The sequence below is a fragment of the Clinocottus analis genome, unplaced genomic scaffold, assembly GCF_023055335.1.
Source record: "Clinocottus analis isolate CAN_PGR_092001 unplaced genomic scaffold, fCliAna1.0.p SCAF_12, whole genome shotgun sequence".
NCBI classification, from domain to species: Eukaryota; Metazoa; Chordata; class Actinopteri; order Perciformes; family Cottidae; genus Clinocottus; species Clinocottus analis.
In genome coordinates, this window is record NW_027175843.1 from 8,909,766 (window position 1) to 8,931,270 (window position 21,505).

At 41.9% G+C, this 21,505-nt stretch overlaps 1 protein-coding gene across 2 annotated transcripts in view; it reads right to left on the minus strand.

Moving 5' to 3' along the window:
• gsk3ba (glycogen synthase kinase 3 beta, genome duplicate a) overlaps positions 1-21,213 on the minus strand; it is a 76,400-nt gene extending 55,187 nt beyond the window's left edge. Inside the window, exons 1-2 of one of the 2 annotated variants that reach the window (XM_068571954.1) lie at positions 20,247-21,213; positions 8,014-8,207 (exon numbers count right to left, since the gene is read on the minus strand). In XM_068571954.1, the coding sequence (XP_068428055.1) occupies positions 8,014-8,207; positions 20,247-20,334 (282 nt within the window). In that variant the 5' untranslated portion in view covers positions 20,335-21,213. The remainder of the gene's footprint in view (positions 1-8,013; positions 8,208-20,246) is intronic. The other variant, XM_068571955.1, reaches the window with a different exon arrangement.
• Between the last annotated feature and the right edge of the window lie 292 nt (positions 21,214-21,505).

The window sequence follows — 21,505 nt, forward strand, 5'->3', positions numbered from 1 at the left end:
CATTTTGTAGATGCAACAATTAAAGATAATGAACTTAAATCGATTGTTGGGACCTTCAAATAACAATAAAAAATATAATTAAAATGTCATCACAAGTTACCATAGTCCAAGGTGATTTCTTAAATTGGGTTTTTAGACCACAAGATAGAAAACAGCAAATACCCATTTTGAGCAATTATAAATAATATCATGAACAAAAATTGTCTAAATATTTCTGCTCTACATCTTTGAGACATACAATAGATTTAGAAGCTGCCTGATGGGCCGGCTATCGTATTATCTGAATAATGACTAAAGCATAGTAAAAAGCTATGCTAGCTGACTGATTGGCTGGCTGACTAACGAGATCCACTGTAATGTGGATCAGGGCCATGCTGAGTGGCGCAGGGTGATATGCAGCTGTCCTGTCACACTTTTGCCACTTTCTGAGGATTTAATCCTCTCTCATGATTTTGTTTAACAGAGCAGAGTGAGTCGTCTGTCCACTAGAGCGAGACCTCATCATCTCAGGAGCATCTTCCAGCTCAATGGCCTGGTATAAGCAAACACTGCAGTCTAATGCACTTGAAGACAAAAACAAATGGTCCCACACACAGAGACAGAGAGAGACAGAGACAGAGACAGAGAGAGAGAGAGAGAGAGAGAGATTACACATGCTTCCTGTGTGTGTGTGTGTGTGTGTGTGTGTGTGTGTACGAAGTGGCTTAGTGGGAGGGTTTAACACGCTTCTGTAGGTACATGCTGTACAACATCAGAAGAATACGTCCCCTGCTTACACAGAAGGCAGCACCGGTTCTGGTCCAGGCCATGATTATCTCCCGCCTCGCCTACTGCAACTCCCTCCTGGCAAGTCTACCTGCCAATGCAACTCGACCTCTACAGCTCATCCATAATGCAGCAGCTCGATGGATCTTCAACCTCCCAAAGTTCACTCACACTACTCCACTCCTACGTGCCCTCCACTGGCTACCGGTGGCCGCCCGCGTCCGCTTCAAGACATTGGTACTTACGTACCGTGCTACGTACAGATCAGGTCCAACCTACATCCAGGACATGGTAAAACCGTACACACCAGCACGTTCGCTCCACTCAGCTTCAGCCAATCAGCTTGTCGCTGCGCCGCTGCAAACTAAACACTCAACAAAATCACAACTGTTTGCAGTCCTGGCTCCTCGATGGGGGAATGAGCTCCCCATTGACATCAGACAGCAGAAAGTGTCTACATCTTCCGCCGCAAACTAAAAACTCATCTTTTTCGACTACACCTTGAATAAAGACAATGACAGCAGCACTTTGATGGCTCTTACTGATAGCACTTTGTAGTTGGACTTTATTTGAGAAATTGTACTGTCTTGATTGTTGTTGTTCCTAGTTCGTACTTAAGGTTGAATGCACTTAATGTAAGTCGCTTTGGATAAAAGCGTCAGCTAAATGACATGTAATGTAATGTAAAGGGTGTGCGTGTGCCTGTGTTGTATGTGAGAAAGATGGTACCATATGAAGGAGGAGCAGACTCCAGCTATACTACAGTCTTTCCTGCTGACCCATCATCCCACAGTGTGTCAGCAGTAGCAGCTGGAGAAAAAGTAAAGTAAAAGTAAAAAAAAAGAAAAACAGACAAAGAGAAAAAGTTACGAGTGGTGCTGATGTTTACTGTCAGACAAAACCACATTCTGTAAAAAAAGATTAACAGAAAAGACACACACAGACACACACACACACACACAAAGTTGCAAGATTCCAGAGGCTTGGTCATAGAGTGATTGGTCATCTCAGAGATATTTTGTGGACTATTGTATGTGCCATTCATACTCACGTTAAGGTTAAATTAAACTAAAATGGCAAAGACAGCTTATAAACTAGATCTCTTCACTCTTTATAAAAGGAATCACAAATATGTAAATTATTCAAAGTTAAAAGCTGTGGATTAACACAGTGTCTCCAGTGAATATTCACAGCAGCAGGTTGGTGTATATGTTACAGTGTCCATCATTGTAATGAAACATGTAACCCCCTGAAACAATGTGGGTGATGCGTTTATTATACAATATCACACAATATGTAGCAAGCTTTCAATGCCAAAATAATACTTGTTAGTCACAAATACAATGAAAAGAAAATCCCAAGATTCATTACCACCAGGCATGCCGTCTGTGTGTACGTTTGTGTGTGTGCACGTGTCCATTTTCCAAAAGAATGATATAGGATCCCTCTCATGGGAGTTAAAGAGGACCTATCCCATAATGCACCAGGAGCATATTGTAAGGCCACCAAGATTGCCTGACATATTCAACATCTAAATCCTAACCCAGAACCTATTTACTTAATTACCCTGACTTGTGTATATGAGCATGCTAGTGAGAGAAAATAAAGCATTCCACACCCAGGCTCATTTTACAGATGAACACCAGATCAGATCAGACACAAAAAAATTATATAGAAATCTTTTGAAAAGAAGAATGGTAAATGGACCTGTACTTTTATAGCGCTTTTCTAGTCTTCCGACCACTCAAAGGGCTTTAACACTACATGACATCATTCACCCATTCACACACTGATCGGAGGAGCCACCATGCAAGATGCCACATCAGTATTATCAACCAACCATTCTTACACCGTAGGCGCAGCTACGGGAGCAATTTTAGGGTTAAGTGTCTTGCTCAAGGACACATTGACATGGGCTAGCGGCGCCGGGAATCAAACCACCGATCCTCTGATTGAAAGACGATCCTGCTCACCACTGAGCCACAGTTGCCCTAGGAGAAGGAATAAGAAGAAAGTGTGTCTAAGTGTGTTACACACTACTCCTGGTGCATGCAGGTGTGAGGAATCTTAACGCTCTATTGCTTCATTTTTCAGAAACTGTTCACAGTGAAGGACCGGCCGGCGAGTAGAAGCAAGGAAACATAAAAGGTGGCAGGCGGAGTGAAAGACAGCTAAGGTAGAGGCTCTACTCCAAGGAGACTTTTTAAAATAAAAGAAGAAAACAGGTCTGATCTTCAGCAGAAGCAATCTGCTAGCATATCCTGCTAACTACAGGTTAACGGGAAAAAGAAGAGTCACAGAGAGTTTGTGTCATGAACACATGAGGATTTTGTGACTGATGGTCGGCACCATGAAGTGACATCATTTATCTTGTTTGGTTTTGGATAGCGAAGGACTAGCACCTGCTGAAAAATGTGCTGAATCTCTAAAAAGGTTAAACCTGGGGCACTGAGCTGCTCAAGTATTTAGATCAACGGTCCCCAACCTTTTTTGCGCCACGGACCAGTTTCGTGTCAGACAATATTTTCACGGACCGGCTATCACGGTGTGAGCAATAAATATGACGTAATAAAATTATATGCATGAAGAAATTATAAAGTGCGTAAATATACAACTCACCATTACACCGAATTAGTGGGAGCCCTGAGCTGGTTCCCCTGCATGGAGCCGGGTCTGGGTGATGGGAGACACTGAACGTGTGTACTTTATATCTGGTCTACTCCGTGACTTAGACCTTTACGTCTAGTCTACTGCTTAACTTAAATCCTGCTTCACAAAGACAATATGTTGAAATAGAAGCAGAGTTTCAGAGCTTTTTTGGCAATCTCAAGATATTCTGCCTTGATTTTAGACCAGAATACCGGCAGAGTTTAAGCAGATTTTGAAGTTTCGTTTTTGGGGCAACGTGTGTAAAGAGGCTCAGACGCACAGATGGATGTATCTGTTTTCTTACTTGTTACTGTACTTTTTTCTTCTTCATAAAAAAACTTTTTTAAAAATTCAGTCATTCTTTCTGTGCGGACCGGTACTGGGCCGCAGCCCGGGGATTGGGACCGGTGAGTTAGATGATCCGGTCGACTCAACTCAACAGTCCCGCAATGAAAATGCTAAAGTTGACACCTGACTCAACTTTGACTAAACTCACGGGAGATGGAGCTGGAGGTTGGCAGTCCAGGAGAAAACCAGGGACACCTAAGCAGGTGCAACAAACTTAAGTGTTGCGTGTATAAAAGGGATCAACTTGACCCCGTACATAACATCCACAAACTTCTTCTTCTTCTTCTTCTTCTTCTTCTTCTTCTTCTTCTTCTTCTTCTTCTTCTTCTTCTTCTTCTTCTTCTTCTTCTTCTTCTTCTTCCTCCTCCTCCTCAGGCAGGAAATTCCTTTAAAACCTTCCTGGACAAATGTTGACTGACACACTGTTGCCTCAAGCAAGTAACGTTCTTGTTGAAAAAAATAAATAAAAGGAAAATCCGTTTAATTCTTTAAATTACCACAAATCAGAAATGCATAGAAATAACACAATTCCTACAGAATTGGCAATGTATTAGGTACAGCTATCTAAAATGAGTAGAGATTTATAAAGCAACGCAGCAATACATCTTATCTTTATCAAGGCTTTATATACGGTAGGTATTTGTTGAAACTCCTTTAAATGGTTTGTGGTGCTGTCAGATTAATGTGTAAAATAGTCAGTTGTGTTACTCATAATTTGTCCACCCCGATTATTGGTCACTCATCTTTGAGCATTTATGCAGCATTACCAACAAAAACAATTAAATGACTTTTGCAGGCACTGTGCCGCCATTACCCTTAGCTTTAAAGATATTAAACTTAATAAGAATATTAACAGATGCCCTGCAGGCTTGATCAGGCATGAAAACAGGTCAGGGGTGAAAAAGGTGAGCATTTAACATTTAACAACAAACATTTGATGCTAAATATGAAACAGAGTGCAATAAGGAGGGAGCGTGGATATTTAATTGAGAGTATTCAATATTTACAGGTGATTCTGCAGGGAATAAAAAGCAAAAAATAAAAGTAAAAAAAAAAACATGACTCTGCTGCTCAGAAGACGCTACAACTGACTCCGACTCAGTTGAAAGTACAACTGGAAGCTTTCGTCATCCAGACCCAACTCGAGGATAGGTATTGGCCGTATTGTCTTTTAAAAAAAAAGAAAAAAAAACGCCGGGTGAGTTTTTAGCGGCTGCGCTTTTAAAAAGTCGCGTCCTGTGTGATCGGTCCCTCAGTCCCCTCACCTCAGAATCTACCTCCTCATTAACGGAAGCGTTAGCTACTAACTTTCCACCAGAGCGTTAACTAGCTGGCTAACATTAACTAAGTCTATGTCAACAGAGCTCCCGGGTAACTTAACTTAGATATACCATAAAATATTATATTACCATGCACTCGCGCTCCCTTCTGGCTCTCCCATCTGATCGCAGTTCACTGAATATAAACACCCTGCTCAAAAAAAAAAAAAAAAATCATCGAATCTACAGTTAGGGTTGCAAAATTCCGGGAATATTCAAAGTTGGAAACTTTCCACAGGAATTAACGGGAATAAATAAACAGGAATTAACTGGAAATTTTGGGTTAATTTAACTGTATTTACCTTGTCATGAGCAGACATGCATGCAAACATTTATAATACAACTTTTAAAAATGACTTTTTTGACATTCCGAAAGCCGCAAATAATAAAGGTGATATGTGTACTTTTGTGTGGACATACATACTTCCTACTCTCACTGCTGTAAAAAGTCTACTGTATACAAATAAACTTGGTATTAAAATGAACATGGCTTCAGTTTACCAAGTAATCAATATGCTAATGACAAACAGTGTTGGGAAAGTTCACTTTCTACATGAACTAGTTCAGTTCATAGTCCATAATTCAAAATGTTGAACTATGAACTAGCTCAGTTCATAGTCCATAATTCAAAATTTTTAACAAAGTTCACAGCTCCAAAAAATGAAATAGTTTATTATTTTTTTCAATATGTTGCAAGCTGTAATTGAAATCTCTATCAGTCTGCAATACCGCTCTCACACTTGCCAGGCATAGGGCTGAAACATTCAGACGCAACACTGATGACAAAAAAGTCAAAAACAACAGAATGTTTTATGTTTACGTTTATGTTTCTGGCAGACGATGTTCCCAACCAGCTGCATTCAGGATCCAGCTGAGGTCGGCGGCGTACATAGTCTTGTTCTCAACTACATTTAAGTTCCCTGTTATATGCTATTGCAAAAACGTAGGCACATTTCTTTTTTTCAAAATTCCCCAGATTCCCGTGGAAACTTTCCGGAAATTTACCGGAAAATTGCCGCCCCTTTGAACCCTATACACGATTCACGTAGGTCACCTATTTTGGATTCAAAACGGCGAATTTCGCTGAAAGGTGAGGGATTTTCATGTCTGCTTGATAGTCTCAGGTCTTTTATCTGTGAGCTAGAAAGCTAGCAGCAGGGACGCTGAGGCACCCCACCACTACTGATCCAAAGAGTAAAGGGAGCACAGACAATGTCGAACCAGTCGAGGAGCAACAAGCCATCAGTCAAATCTATTCAAAGCATAGAATGAAATCCAGCAGCACTCTGAGTGGACAGAAATATGACATTTCCACAGTGGCAACTGAGCTAAACTTGACAGATGACTGTTATAAGATGACTGATGAGCGTTATTGAGTTCAAGTTTGTGGGAAGAAAAAACATTGCCCCTCTCACGACCACACACAAACATCACACATTAAAAAAATACACACATTAAAATAAGAATGTGTCAAATAGCGAAGCGCGAGGAAGTTTTGCCTTTGTCTTCACTTTGTTTGCAGCTTTGCTGATCTCTGTGAAGAATCACATGTCCCTCTCACAATAACTCTTAGTCGCATTCATTTAATTTAAGCAATAAGGTTCGAGAGGCAATACTGTATCATTCAATAATGTACTGTTCAAGGGTGTTGTTAGGCCCGACGCGCAGCGGAGGGCCTAACAACACCCTTGAAAATTACATTATTGTAGATACAGTACTGCATTGAGTACCTTATTGCTTTTATAATACGGTTACCAGCGACATTATAAACAGTATTAGTAAGCTGCCTTTCAACCCAACATAGTTGTAGACACCAAAACTTGTGTATCACATTTCAGTAGTATAGAGAAAATAGTCCCGTATGTGTTTGCCGTTGCAAAGCAACACCAAACACATACGGGACGCACATATGGGACTATAAAACTGACTACAAGGTTTACAAGGTACAGATTTACTGACCAGGTCGGTTGAAAGCAGGGTGGAGGATGACACCCAGCCACCAATTCAAATAAGTGCTCTCGCTGCTTCTGTCCGTCTCTTCTCCGTTATTTCCCCCCTCTATGATGTTTAGAGAACTTGCCTCACGTCGGAAATTGCCGACGGTGATTATCTTTCACTGGAAATCAGCACTATTTTGTGATCAAACCCTTTTCGCTCCTCGCCTTCGTTTCCTGTTTTACGCGCTCGCTCCCCGCTGATTAGTCTGCTCTCATAGCGTTAACTAGTCTCTCAGAGCGTTAACTAGTCTGCTCTCCTGATCGTAAGCCGTATCAACGTGCGATCAGCAGGAACAGAGACCACAAACACATTATTCGCCGCTGACATTCTCATTGAAAGTCATTCCCCCCCAAAATATCAAAGTTTACACGAAACATGTGTACGCTATTATAGTGTGTACGTAAACAGCTTGGGCTTTTATTGGGAGGGGAAACGGAACCAGAGGAGGATTTGTTCGAGTGAAAAGGGAGACAAGAATAAAGTGGTTGCCATCTTGTCTTACCTAACAGAGCAGCATCTTGGCATTTTATTATTATAAAAGTATAGGCGCAAGAGAAACCCCCGCTACACATGTTTGGTAAATGTCAAGCTGGAAATTACAACTAACGGTCGCGCAACTTAAATCTACCTGTTATTTTGAGTGCGCACTGATATGGAACACGGGTTAATGTAAACAGGCTGTACAGTACTTTATTGTCTGAATAAACTAACCCCGGTGACTCTCTCTCAACCAATCAGAATGCTTGATTTGATCTACCCGTATTATAATACACGTTATGGCTTCAAGTAAGAAAAAAGGATGACTGAGGAAAGAGAGAACGAGTGGTATTAATTTATAAATGCTGCTTTTGTTCGTCCTTGAGCGTCTTGCTGTTTATTGACAAGGGAGAGAGTTGCGTAATACGTGTTTTTTACACACATACATAAGTTTTACCTTAAACCTCTTGTCTTGCAGGACTTTCTTAATGGCCACCATCTCTCCGGAGTCGCAGAGTTTCGCCTGGTAGACGACGCCAAACGAGCCATTGCCAATGACCTTTGTGTCCGTGTAGCTCACTTCCTGTGGCCGGTCGGGGCCTTGGCCCGGGGTGGCCACGACTGTTGTTACCTTGCTGCCATCTTTATCTCCTAAAGAGAGAGCGAGACAGAGGGATGAAATGCAGATGCTCATGACAATCAGCAGTGTTTCCCCTATCATTATATTCAGGGGGCGGGGGGCCCCCCTGAAGAAACCCCCCGCACCTCTGTAATTTTCTCTATATCGCCAGATCACAATACGTCGTTTAAGGTTCACTTTCCTATAAAACAGGTCTACACCTTATTCTGTTATTAAATAAACTAAAGGCCATATTTTATTGATCGGATCTACACGACAGCTTGTCATTTATGTATCTCCCTGGTCGCGCGTAAACACTTCTCTCCTCTGCGCACTGTATCGCGCATGGCATTGTTCCGTCCCGATGCGCAGAGACACGTGCGCACACACACAGGTGAGCGCTGAGCACCCAGCAGCGGGCAGAGAGCGTAGAAAAATGGGTTGCGTGAAAAGCAGACAAGTATTTATTTTAAACTCTCCCAGGTTGTAGATGGAAACAGTAGCTCTTCTGCAAGGATCACCCGAGCAGCTCTCTAAACCCAGAGACGCTTTCCTGCTCCAAGTGAAACGAGCCAAAGTGCTCGTGTCTTGTACCAACAATGAGCTGCTGGCTTCACACATTACAAAGTACACAGACATAAAACTAAGTCATTAATAAATACATGGAGAAATGCCGGGTAAATGTCGGGTAAATGTTTACGGTTAACAGATTACGTTGCGCATGCGCGACTCGGCAATTTTTGCCAAAAGCCAGTCTCCGCAAAGTCTCTGTGAAATCGTCTTTTCGGCTGTTCCATCTCTCAAAACCGTAAAAAGATCTCATCTCAACATGGAGAGTGAACTGAGAGTGTCCGTATCAAGTCTACAACCGCGTTTTAAAAATATGTGTAAAGGAAAGCAGCTCACTGAGCCACTAATACTGATACAACCTGCTCACATATCTGCAGTCTCGTTCTGTTTTGTTCTGCAATTTGCTTTTAGTTTTCCACAATAAGCTATTTAGTAGTAACTACATATTATTTATTTTTTGCACAGATAGAACTTTATTTTTATTGTTTTAAGTGATTGAAATTTTGTTTAATTTTTTTGTGGTCTGACGGGGCAATTTGGTTAAATTGAAAGTTATTGTTCTTTATTCTGTTATTTATAAAAGCACAGATGGAGTCACAAAAGGATGTTATTTACAGAAAAGGTAATGCTTTTGGTGTTTGTGTCATTGACGGTGTCGTTGAGGTCCCCCCCCCTTCCCCTGAAACTGTAAACCTAGGGGAAACACTGGTGAGTGTGTGTGTCTGTGAGTTTGCATGTCTGTCTGTCTGTCTGTGTGTGTAGAGAACAAGATCTGACAAATCCTGTTCAGTTTTCTGACTTGTATTTCTTTATTTTTTATAAATTCTTTATTGTTACGATTGTTTGCACTGTGAGTTCTGTTTTTGTAATAAAAGGTTGCAAATTAATGCTTTAAAATAATGTTTTTTTTATCCGATTAATCAAAAAATAATCGACCGATTACTCGATTATTAAAATAATCGTTAGTTGCAGCCATAATTCATAGTTGCAATTTATGTCAATGTAGTGAATGCAATGAACTGAATCTTTATTTTTTGGCTGTTACAACTCAAGCCTGCAGCTTCAGGGCGCGCAGACAAGAATGCTGATATACATCAAACTAAGTCATTAATAAATACATGGAGAAATACATTGTACTTTCGGGTAAATGTTCATAGTACGCCGTTAACAGACTACACTGCGCATGCACGACCCAGCGATTTTTTTGGCGTTTTGCCAAAAGCCAATCTCCGTGAAGTTTCCGTGAAATCGTCTTTTCTGCTGTTCCGTCTCTCAAAACCGGAAAAAGACCTAACCTCAACATGGAGCGTGAACTGAGAGCGTCCGTATCAAGTCTAAAACCCCGTTTTAAAAGATGTGTAGAGGAAAGCAGCACACTGCAGCCACCACTGATACTGATACAACCTGACATGTTATCTACTCATGTTTTGTTTTTCAATTTGCTTTTAGTTTTCCAAAATGAGCTATTTAATAGTAACTACATATCATTTATTTTTTTGCACAGATAGAACTTTATTTTCATTGTTCTAAGTGTTTGCAATTTCTTTTTCTTTTTCAGGGTCTTGTGGGGCAATCTGGTTTAATTGAAAGTTATTGTAATTTTATTTATTCTGTTATTTCTAAAAGCACACATGGAGTCACAAAATGATGTTATTTACAGAAAAAGCAATGCTTTTGCTGTTTGTGTCATTGTCTGTGTCGTCAAGAACACTCCCCGCCCCCTCGCCCTCTGGTATGCAAATAGTTTGCCCACCCTCCAAGATGTATGCCCATAAGTAGGACATGGTGTCAAAAAAAGAGAATACGGGGGGCGCTAGTGAGCAAGATATAGAGTAAGACGCTAATTTCAGTGCTCCTGCAGAACAGACAACTTTTTCATATAAAAACAGCTACTATTTCAAGAATACCAGTCTCAAAGATCACCGAGGGCAACGCACAGAGGTGAAAGGTGACTTATGCAAGCTACATCATTTTTGAATGGCGGAGAAGCTTAAAAAAATACAAATTCGGCGAGAACTCATCGCGGCCTACAAGAACCACGAAGCAGATCCCACCAAGTGACCCGGACCAACCCTCTCCCACCCGCAGTGAAAGCCAAGGTATGGCCACTGAAAGAATGAAAGCGGACATCTTGTCCTCCCTAAAGGGAGAGCTCTCCAAAATTATAAGAGAGGAACTAAAAATTGCGCTAGCAGAAGATTTCAATGCTCTCAAGTCCGAGCTACAAGCGGTGCGGTCTGAAATTGCTAAAAACACGACTGCTAGCCAAACAGAAGTTGACAACATAAAAGCCAACATACAAGACATAAAGGGCGGCTTGTCAACATAGTCCGACGAGGTGGTCGCACAAGAAACTATGATAACAAGCCTTCAAAAACAGGTGACCACCTCAACAGACTGGTGGGATGATATGGAGGGGAGGATGAGACGGTGTAATATCCGTATAGCCGGCATTCAAGAACAACCGGACTCCAGCTCCCCTAAAGCAGTTGCCAAAGTTATTAAAGAAGTCCTGCAGCTGGACCGGGACATAAAGATCGACCGATCGCACCGCACATTCGCCACCAGGAAACCGGGAGAAAACGCGAGTGATCATCGCCAAAGTGCACAATGACGGAGATGCCGCAGAGATCCTGAGGAGAGCCCGAGATAGAGGGCCGCTGGTCTACAACGGACACCGGATAGCTATTTTCCCAGATTACATGCCCGGCGTTGCCAAAGCCAAAGCAGCGTTCACGGACATACGAAAGACCCTACGAGGACGGAAAGGAGTCCGCTACGGTCTACTGTACCAAGCCAGACTCCGTATTTCGCACAACAACGAAGACCAGGAGTTTCTGGATCCCAGCAAAGCCATGGAGTATGTCCAGAACAAAGTTATCCCATCTACTGAGGCAGCAGACTAAATGTATCCCTATCAATACTGTGAATCACAATAAGGACTGACCAGTGAATTTTGCAATTTCACATACTGGCACATTATTATTTTCTTCTTTATTTTATATTCAAATATATATGGTTAAAGTATTACTTGAATCACACTCGAGAAGGGGAAATGTGTCTCAAAGCTAACATTGAAATATACCCGTCTCCATGACAAGTAATCAAACGCTCATAGCCTATATTGTGCCTGTTATTAGTTTTCATATTGTTTGTATCATTCCGCTTTAATTTCTCACTGGCAGCTACCCTCTGAGGAGACTATTGATATGCCTTTAGCTCTATGTACAACTCAAACACTATTTTTCCACAAGAAGCTGTTTAACTTTACAAATGTATGCCAAGAACTGCAGGGGCTTGAGTGACCACTACTCAACACTGTCCTTTTCTGTGTCGACTTTTTTCTTTTTCTTCTTTCTTTTTCTTGTCCTTATCTTAGTACACCCATAGCATAGTCAATTTAATCTCGACTGTGCACCGTTGCTGCTTGCCCTGAGTGGCTAGGGACTAGGTCCCACTAGATTGTTGTTAATGTTTGTTAACAGCAGTCACGACTGTTGCGTCCACCGTGTTCTGATCCCACTGTTCCCATGGGATCCTACGTTATGTTTAAGAACAACAAGGTCATCATTCACTTTTCTTAAATATCCTTTTCTACCCCACCCCTATTGGTTTCACTATCTAGTCCAACTTCACACATTCCACATAACAAAGAACATGGCCCATGTGCTGGCTGGTTGCGTCCCAATCCCAAAATATGAAATTTACATACTTTACATAATGGATCCGCTAAAAGTGATGTTATAATGTCAAAGGCCTCCATAGCCCTGTTAAGAGAAAGAAAATTCTACACCAGATGAAACAAGCCAACTGCCACATTGCATTCCTCAAGGAAACCCATTTATCTGATGCTGAATATGAAAAGTTGAGAAGGTCGTGGGCAGATAAAGTATATTACTCTTCACACCAATCGGGGAGAAAAAAGGGGGTAGCCATACTCATACACAGACAAATTAATTTCACACAAACACTAGTACATAAAGACACAGAGGCGAGATGTATCTTAGTTAATGGATTAATTGATGGCACAGAAGTATCCCTCATAAATGTATACGACCCTGGCTTTATCAGAACATTGTTCAATAAGACCTTACAACACAGCAGAGGGTTGTTACTCCTGGGAGGGGACCTGAATTGCGTAATGTCACAACTAATGGACAGACAACCTGCCTCTAAAGCGCCACTTTCTAGAATGAGCAGAATGCTCAAATACTAATCGCTGGAAGCAGGTCTTGTAGATGTATGGAGGAGCAAGTTTCCGAGAAGCAAGGATTTCACCTTCTACTCAAACAGACATACGTCCTATTCAAGAATTGATTATTTCTTTTCCATGAAAGCAGAGCGACACAGGATAGTGGACATTGAGATTCTTCCAATAACTATATCTGACTATGCTCCTGTGGCATTAAAATGGGACATAGGCCAAAGACCAATATCTAAACCATGGAGGCTGAATGCATCTCTCCTTAATGATAAACAATTTACCGCCTTTATTACGGCAGAACTCAAGGAATACTTAGATATCAATACCTCGGCCGAAACAACACCTGTCATACTGTGGGATTGTGCTAAGGCATACATCAGAGGCCGAATTATTTCATTTGCTTCTGCTAAGAAAAGAGGAAAAAAGGCTGAACAGAGAGAATTGGAAGGTAAAATAAAAGACTCAGAACATAAACATAAACAATCAACATCGACAAATCTCCTAAATGACCTAAAGTCAACCCGAAGAGAACTCAACAGCCTACTATCAGATAAGATTGAGGGAAGTTTAAGATTCGCGAACCAAAGATACTATGAACACGGTAACAAGGCAAGTAGATTATTAGCATTAAGAAAACAGCAATCCTCTAATACAGTACAGAAAATAAAATCAAAAGAAACTTGTTACAAAACCAGATACAATTGCAGAATCCTTTGCAGAGTTTTACAAATCTCTATACAAAAATACAGATACCTGCTCTGATGATGCAAAACTTACAGAGTTCCTAAATCCTATAGAATTAACTGAACTGACAGAATCAGCAGCCAAGGAATTAGATCAGCCAATTGAGGAATGGGAGATCAAGCAGGTGATTTCAACGCTTAAAAATAATAAAAGCCCAGGACCAGATGGATATATTAATGAATTTTATAAACCTTCAAGGATATGTTAGCGCCACTGCTGCTGAAAGCCTACCACCATGCATTAGAATCTAAAACCATGGCACCATCTTGGACTGAGGCAACTATAGTGGTAATTCATAAAGAAGGTAAAGACCCCACAGAGTGCCAATCCTATAGACCGATATCATTGCTGAACGGAGACCTGCGCATTCTAACAGCAATCTTAGCAAGAAGAGTTAATCATAAAATCACTGAAATTATCCATCCTGATCAGACAAGATTCATCACCGGAAGATACCATGGCGATAACTTACGACGCTTACTAAACATAATATCCCATCAAAAAGAAGATAAATTGGAAACAATGACTTTGTCCCTAGATGCTCAAAAGGCATTTGACCGAGTATCATGGCAATATTTATTCCAAACACTAAAACGGTTCAATTTTGGCCCCAACTTTTTAAATTGGATACAAACATTATATTCATCACCACAGGCAGCTGTTAAAGTTAACGGATATAGATCACAAAGATTCACACTGGAACGCGGCTGTAAGCAAGGCTGCCCTCTATCTCACCTGCTGTTCGCAATAAGTATCGACCCCATGGCCCAGCTCATCAGAGATGATAATAAAATAAAAGGAACTGTAATACATAAAGAAGAGCATAAAATATCCCTTTATGTTGATGATGTATTATTATATCTTAAGGAACTCATCTCACGGTATGGATACTACTCAGGATACAAGGTAAATGTGGATAAAACAGAGGCTCTGGATGTCAATGGTAACATCTCAAGAAGTATAAAACTCCAAAGTGGGTTTAAATGGCCAAAAAACGGTATAAAATACCTGGGCATATACATCCCCCATCCTTACATAATTTATATGAGGCCAATTATAGTAAAATTATTAGGTGCATTGATAGTGACCTAGAACGATGGTCTACACTCCCTTAGTCCCTGCTCGGGCGTGTTGAAAGTATTTGCATGAATGTTTTGCCTAGACTTCTCTACTTATTTGAGATGCTACCTAAAGAAATTCCAAAATCTAGTTTTGATAACCTGGATAAAATCATTTCCACATTTATCCGGCAAAAAAAGCGTCCTAGAATTAGACTTAAAACCCTTCAGCTATCTAAGCTAAATGGGGGCCTTAAACTCCCAAACTTAAAATATTACTTCTGGGCTGCACAAATGAAACCTCTTATGGTGTGGATTCAGAATGGCACATCCACTTGCTGGCTCAATATTGAGAAAAATGTATGCCCATAGCCCTTACAAATATTGCCTTTTTTAGATAAACCAATGAAAGAAGTGACAAAGTGGACTAAAATTACTCTTAAAGTCTGAAACAAAATACGGATAGCTTTTGGACTCCAAAAGTCAATTTCATTATTAAAGAGCATTGGATCTATGAAGACCTTCACGCCTAATAATCTAGACACAGGCTTTAGAAAGTGGTCAGACATGAGACTGGTTCACATGCACCAGCTGTTTGATGAGAACAACCTCAAGACATTCAAGCAGCTGAAAAAAGATTTTGATCTCCCAAAAACAGATTTTTTCAGACAATTGAGAACTTTCCTAACAACACACAAAGAGTGAGGAAAACTTGTGAAATGTACGACTTTAGAAAGGTTTTTAATAGAAATACAGATGGGAAACGAAAATAAGAAAACAATAACTAAATTATATACATATTTCTATCTATGAATTTACATAATTCTCAACAGATAAAGCAGAGATGGGAGGCGGAAATGAACACGACAATACCACAGAATACCTGGGAGGAAAAATGGTCAGAGGCACACCGAGCTACAAACTCAAAAAACTGGAGGGAATTTAAATGGAAAATAATCACCAGATTCTTCAGAACTCCAGAAATAGTAGCCAAGATGGGCTCAACACATTCCAACTTGTGTTGACGGAATTGCGGAAGCATAGCCAATCACACACACATATTCTGGCTATCCCCTAAGTTAAATAGGGAGGTATTTGAAGCCCTCAAAGAGGTATTCCAACATGACATCCAACAAGACTCCACAGCAGCATTATTGGGAGCGATACCTGAAGGCCTAGACGGAAGGGGCATAAAATACCTCCTCAACATACTACTCACAGCAGCATTGAAGAGTATAACCATCAGATGGTTAAAACCAGATCCCCCAACATACGATATATGGATCCAAAAAGTATAGGACATCTATCAAATGGAGCAAATCACATATTCATTAACGCTCCAGAAGCCTATATTTGGTAAACGATGGAGCCCTGTCGCAGCATTATTATTACAATGAGGTGTTTACTATATGTTGCTTGGCCCTCTGTGCATAGAGTTAGCGAGAGCATTTCGATCATATACAGTACACGCATATACACAATCTTCCCTGGAAGGCATATATAGCACACGCAATACTATACGTGGGACTGGACAATTACTGGTTCTTCAGCTTATTTTAATTAAGTATTTTATCTATATTTGTATTTATTTATCCCCTTGTTTCATTATTATTATTATTATTATTATTATTATTTCCCCTCCTTTTTTTTAAATTATTTTATTGGAATGATTACCATTTGATGTTGATTGTTCTTTCTGTGTATAATATTATAATACCCAGACACAGGGGCGTTTGATATTCGGACGTTTGTGGGACTTCCTCAACAAGTATAAAGCGGAACTAGTGGTTATGTCAATGGTGAATGGCAGAGCTGGAAACGGCTGTCATCCAGACGCAGTTCCTAGAGGAGTCAGTGGTTTGTGCGGCTACAGATAATAACAGCGAGTCAAGCAGACCTGCTTCCCATTTTCCATCACGCGTGTCTCACAAGCAGGGTGAGATGCACTGCCAGCTACAGCTTCTTCTTCTACAAGTTAAAGTGTTCTTCCTCACAGCGATTCCAAAAGTGTGGGCCGCGAAGGTACTGCAGGTGGGCCGCAAGAGGTCATTTATAAATGAATAAAACATTTTTAATTTTGAAAAGTTTCCAGGCACGTCCAACTGGGAAGAGGCCCCGGGGAAGACCCAGGACACGCTGGAGGGATTATATCTCCCGGCTGGCCTGGGAACGTCTCGGGGTCCCCCAGAACGAGCTGGAAAATGTTGCGGGTGAGAGGGAAGCCTGGGTCGGTCTGCTGGGTGTGCTGCCACCGCGACCCGACCCCGGATAAGCGGCGGAAAATGGATGGATGGATGGATAAAAATATTCATGATTTAACTTACGCGTTATTCTTTTGCAGGTGTAACCGGGGGTTCTTTTTGCGCCTATACTGTGTGGTACTAATAAAAATAATAACATGATCGTTCGTCAGCCAAGCCGGCAACTTCTTTATTAACGTCTTCCCTTTTTCACCACCAACATTTCTCCGCACCTCATTTTCCTCCAAAATAAAAGCCCCGGAAACACAATACAATGGCTTTCACAGGCAACAAAGACGATGCCTGCGGAATTAAAAGGCGGTTTTGTATGAAGCTGTGAGAACAGTAAATTTAATCAAAAGTCGTCCACTGCACCTGTTTGCCATATTATGCGTGGAGATGGGAAAGCGACCACTGGCAGCTTCTCCTGCACACTGAAGTCCGGTGACTTTACTGGTAAGGTGCTCACCGACTTTTTGAACTGCATGACGAAGTCAGGACATTTTTTGTGAACTCCCGGTTTAAACTCTCAGACCAATTCTGTGACTTCAAGTGGCTTTTTTAAATTGGCGTATTTAGCCGCCATTTATAATCGTGTGCTTGTGTTATTGTTTTCTTGCTTTACCGCTGAATTTAAGCAATTTGAATTTCTAAACTCTGCGGAGGAAAAAAAAGGGGAGGTGTGAGGCCGGTAACGAGGCCGGTCTAAAGACCGTTTGGCTGCAGGTGTGAGGTTGATGTGCCGGTAACTCAAAAGGTTTGGGTGGGCCGCAGAAGATTTTCAAATTTCAAATTGGGCCGCGGCATTCTTGAGTTTGGGAACTGCTGTTCTACAAGATAAAGTAGTGCAACTAAATTAACTAGGTGCATACAGCGCCACCTAAAGTACCGGAGTGTGTGTGCACTGTGCAGGGATCACATCGCAGGGATTACACCACTGTTACATCACTGTTTAACCGGTGGAGAGAGAGAAGAGAGAAATAAAAGAGAGACATAGGTGAGATCTGATTGGATAAAGAGCGTTAAAGCAGCATTCTAGGCCAGTGCCAGCATGCTGGCCTGAACAGACAGCAAGCCATGAGGAACAGACAGGAGCTGCTCAATGACAAAATAAGCTAATAGGGAAAAAATAATTATAATACATGCAGTGCATTTATGAAAAACAATTACATTTTAAAATAGATATAACTTTTAATTATGAATTATTTTTTTTTAAATGATAAAATAGCCATAACTTTGTGATTCTGTTTAGGCCAGCAGAGAAGGCCGAGCAGGCCCTAATGGCTCGCCACTGATGTCGCCTAATGGATGGAGGAGGTCAGGGTAATGGTGAATGACATACTGCAAGAGAAAACCAGTTCAGGTAGATTATAACAAGGGGACGCGGCATTATATAAATCTTTTTATAAGTCTACATGAGTTTCTGCAGTCACTTGTTTGCAGGAAAACCATTATTCTTAGAAACTTCATTTGAGTCAAGCTGAAACAATTAGTGCATTATTATTATTAATATTATTATCATCATCATCATTGTCAATTCATAACTTTCTGGCTCAAAATTAGTGAAGATTTGAGGCCTTCTATTGTCTTGGATGATAATCTATGATAATGGCCTATGCTATATCAAAACTTCACCTCGTTCTACATTAAAGTTTTTGTTTGAAGCCAGAAAATACAATCATTCCTCAAACCTTTGCCAGTCATAAGTACAAGTACCTTGATTCTAATTGTTATTAGTTTACCAGACAAGCGCTTTTCTATTGGACCCAATTGCTCCACTTATGGAAACCACCAAAATGTCAGTAGATAAACTTTTTTTTTATTGTGATGCCAAAAAGTAGAAATGGAAAGCCACAGTTGAACGTTAGCAGGTTGTCCTTGAAAATTCCTAGTTATATTATTTCCAGTTAAAATACAGTTTGAGAGATCATTGCTGCTGCGTGTATTTACTGATTATCACTGGTGACATCTATGCAATCAACGTATTTCCTCTAGGGGGGCTGAACACCACCTGCTAGTAGAAATCTAATTCTTAAAAACACAATTATATAGGTGACTCCGGCTTCAGCTTTTAAAAGACTGATAATGATCTATTGGCTTACCACATTGTGTGTCTTGTCTGAGTGATTTCTCATCCCAATGCCCAGAGGAGAGCCTCAGCCTGAAGACTTACCCCAATAACACACATCATAATCACAGCACAGCCCTAAAGCATCTACAACATCCTTAAAAACGGCCAAATTTGCCCCCTTAAAAACACACCCACATGTGTGCCTACATGCAAGATAAGAAAGGAAAGGTACAATCAATGTTTCCAGCCAGGACAGTCATTAATAATGTGGCTCATAACACCATCTTATATGGTCCAGACTTGAATGCTACCATCTGCAATCTATAACACCATGCAGTGTAATAAAACGCTTTAAGAAGCCGGTTTCTACAGAGGACAGTAGACATTTAACAGGCGGTGGGAAAGTGAGTGAGTTCCACATGACTTGAAATAGTAGCACAGATGATGAGGCAGATGTTAAAATAGATACGTGTGTGGACCAACACTATCTCTGCTGCTGTCATGCACAGTGGGGCTTCATGTACGGGGATACTGGTTGTCACACACCCTCCAGTCGTCTCGACGTCTGATGTCGACGCAGCCCAGAGGATCAATGAACCTGCCCTCCCCAGACCACATCGGTTTCGTCGAGTCCACCATGGGGAGGCACCTTCCGCTTTGACAGTTGCGTAATAGACCGGCCCTAACGCTGTAACTCGTTTAGGCACACGGTCGGTGCTGTGTAGTAACACCGCGATGTGGTCTTATCTGCATCAGAGGGGGACAATGGTCACACCGGATCTGCAACGCAAGGAGAGGGCTTAATTTTTTTTTTTATACTTGGGTGCGTGCCAACCGTAGCTTCTACTTCTGGCTCGGCCCGGCGCGGCCTGCTAACTCTGGTCAGGCTGACCGGGCTTCAGGGCCGCGCGTCAGAGGGAAACGGCGTGAGGCGGGTAGCGTGCGTGCGTGGGTGGGTGGATGTGCGCCTGTATGTGCGTACGTGCACTCTGAACCTTCCAATCTTAGTGACAGTTATATATGACAGGGCTAGGCTAACCAGAGCTAATGTCATGCTCGCTTAACACATTTCCTACCTGGTACGGGTGAAGACGGTTCGCGAGGTCGTGTGACGTGAACCCTCGTCGGGCCTGGTGCATGTAGCAAACGGCATGTCTGCTCGAGAATTACAGGGGTGTACTTACTGCTGACTTTCATGCTGCCGAAAGCCGAGGGCTGCGGCACTGGTTTGCAGCTCTCCGCGAAGGATGTGGTCCTGGGCCGACCCGACATGATCCGATCCCTTTCGATTCTTCTCTCAACTCGGAGACCGTGACTTACTTTATACGGCTGGGCTGATCGATTCGCCGAACCTTTTCATCCAAAAAACGGATGACGGTAAATTAATAGCGCTATGATTAAAACAGGATGAGCAGAAAGCGACTACTTTCACTCATATCCCCTAATAAACGACACGACCCTTTCCTGCCCACCAACGGTCAATCAGAGCGGCATTTCCTACTTGTATTCCAGGGTTTCTTTCAGCGAACCTTTTGAAGACACGTCTCTGACTAAAATAGTCATGAATCTGGCCTCTCCCTGTGGCCGCCGCCGCCCCCCACCCCCCACCTCTACCCCGATTAAAACCAATTGCGATGTCTTTCTGGGTGCAGAATCAATTTTACGAAGAAGGGTCAGGTGCTAAGTGAGCTGATCCGGGGCGATAATCAAGGCTAATGCGGCGTTTTCTTGACGATTCGGGACCCATGCGGTTCCTCTTCATATCCCGATGTGGAGGCTCAATGATTCGACTGCCATGGCGGCTTCCTTGCTATAAGCTAGCCTACAGACCGTCCAACGGAAAAAAAATCTGCCAGTTGTCAAAGTTTTACTCAACGAATTCAATGTCTCTGCACTGAATCAAAGATCGCCCTTGTTGCTGTCAAATTTCGGTGTCCTCGCTGAGGCTCCGGGGCCGCGACCTACACAGAAAATGATGGTCTTTAGGTACAGAGAGCGACGATACCGAATTTCTTTTTTTATTCCTTCCCCATAGGTTTCGGGCTCGCTGTCTTTGTCGCTACGCACGTTAGTTGAGCCGTTTCCGTAAAAGGTTACAGCGGTTGCTCCGCTGTCGTGGAAGGAGGTTCACGCCGTTGACGTAGACGTCTACGGAGAATAGAAAAACTGTGAACGCGCAGAACGGGGAATCTGGGGTGGCCAATGTGGCCAATCAGATAGGGGTCCTTCAGTTATGGGCGTTAACCGTGTTCCGGTTATCCAATAAGAACGCCGCTCTTTAGTACCACATGGCATAATTTCTTGGCACCGAGCTCGCGACTTCAAAGGATTTTTTCCCCGTGCCGCGACGAGCACAATGGGCGGATCTGCTCCCAGGACTGATAACTTTGTCAGCCAATGGAGCTCTAAAACCAGACTGTCAGTTCAACTGGACCCAGCTGTC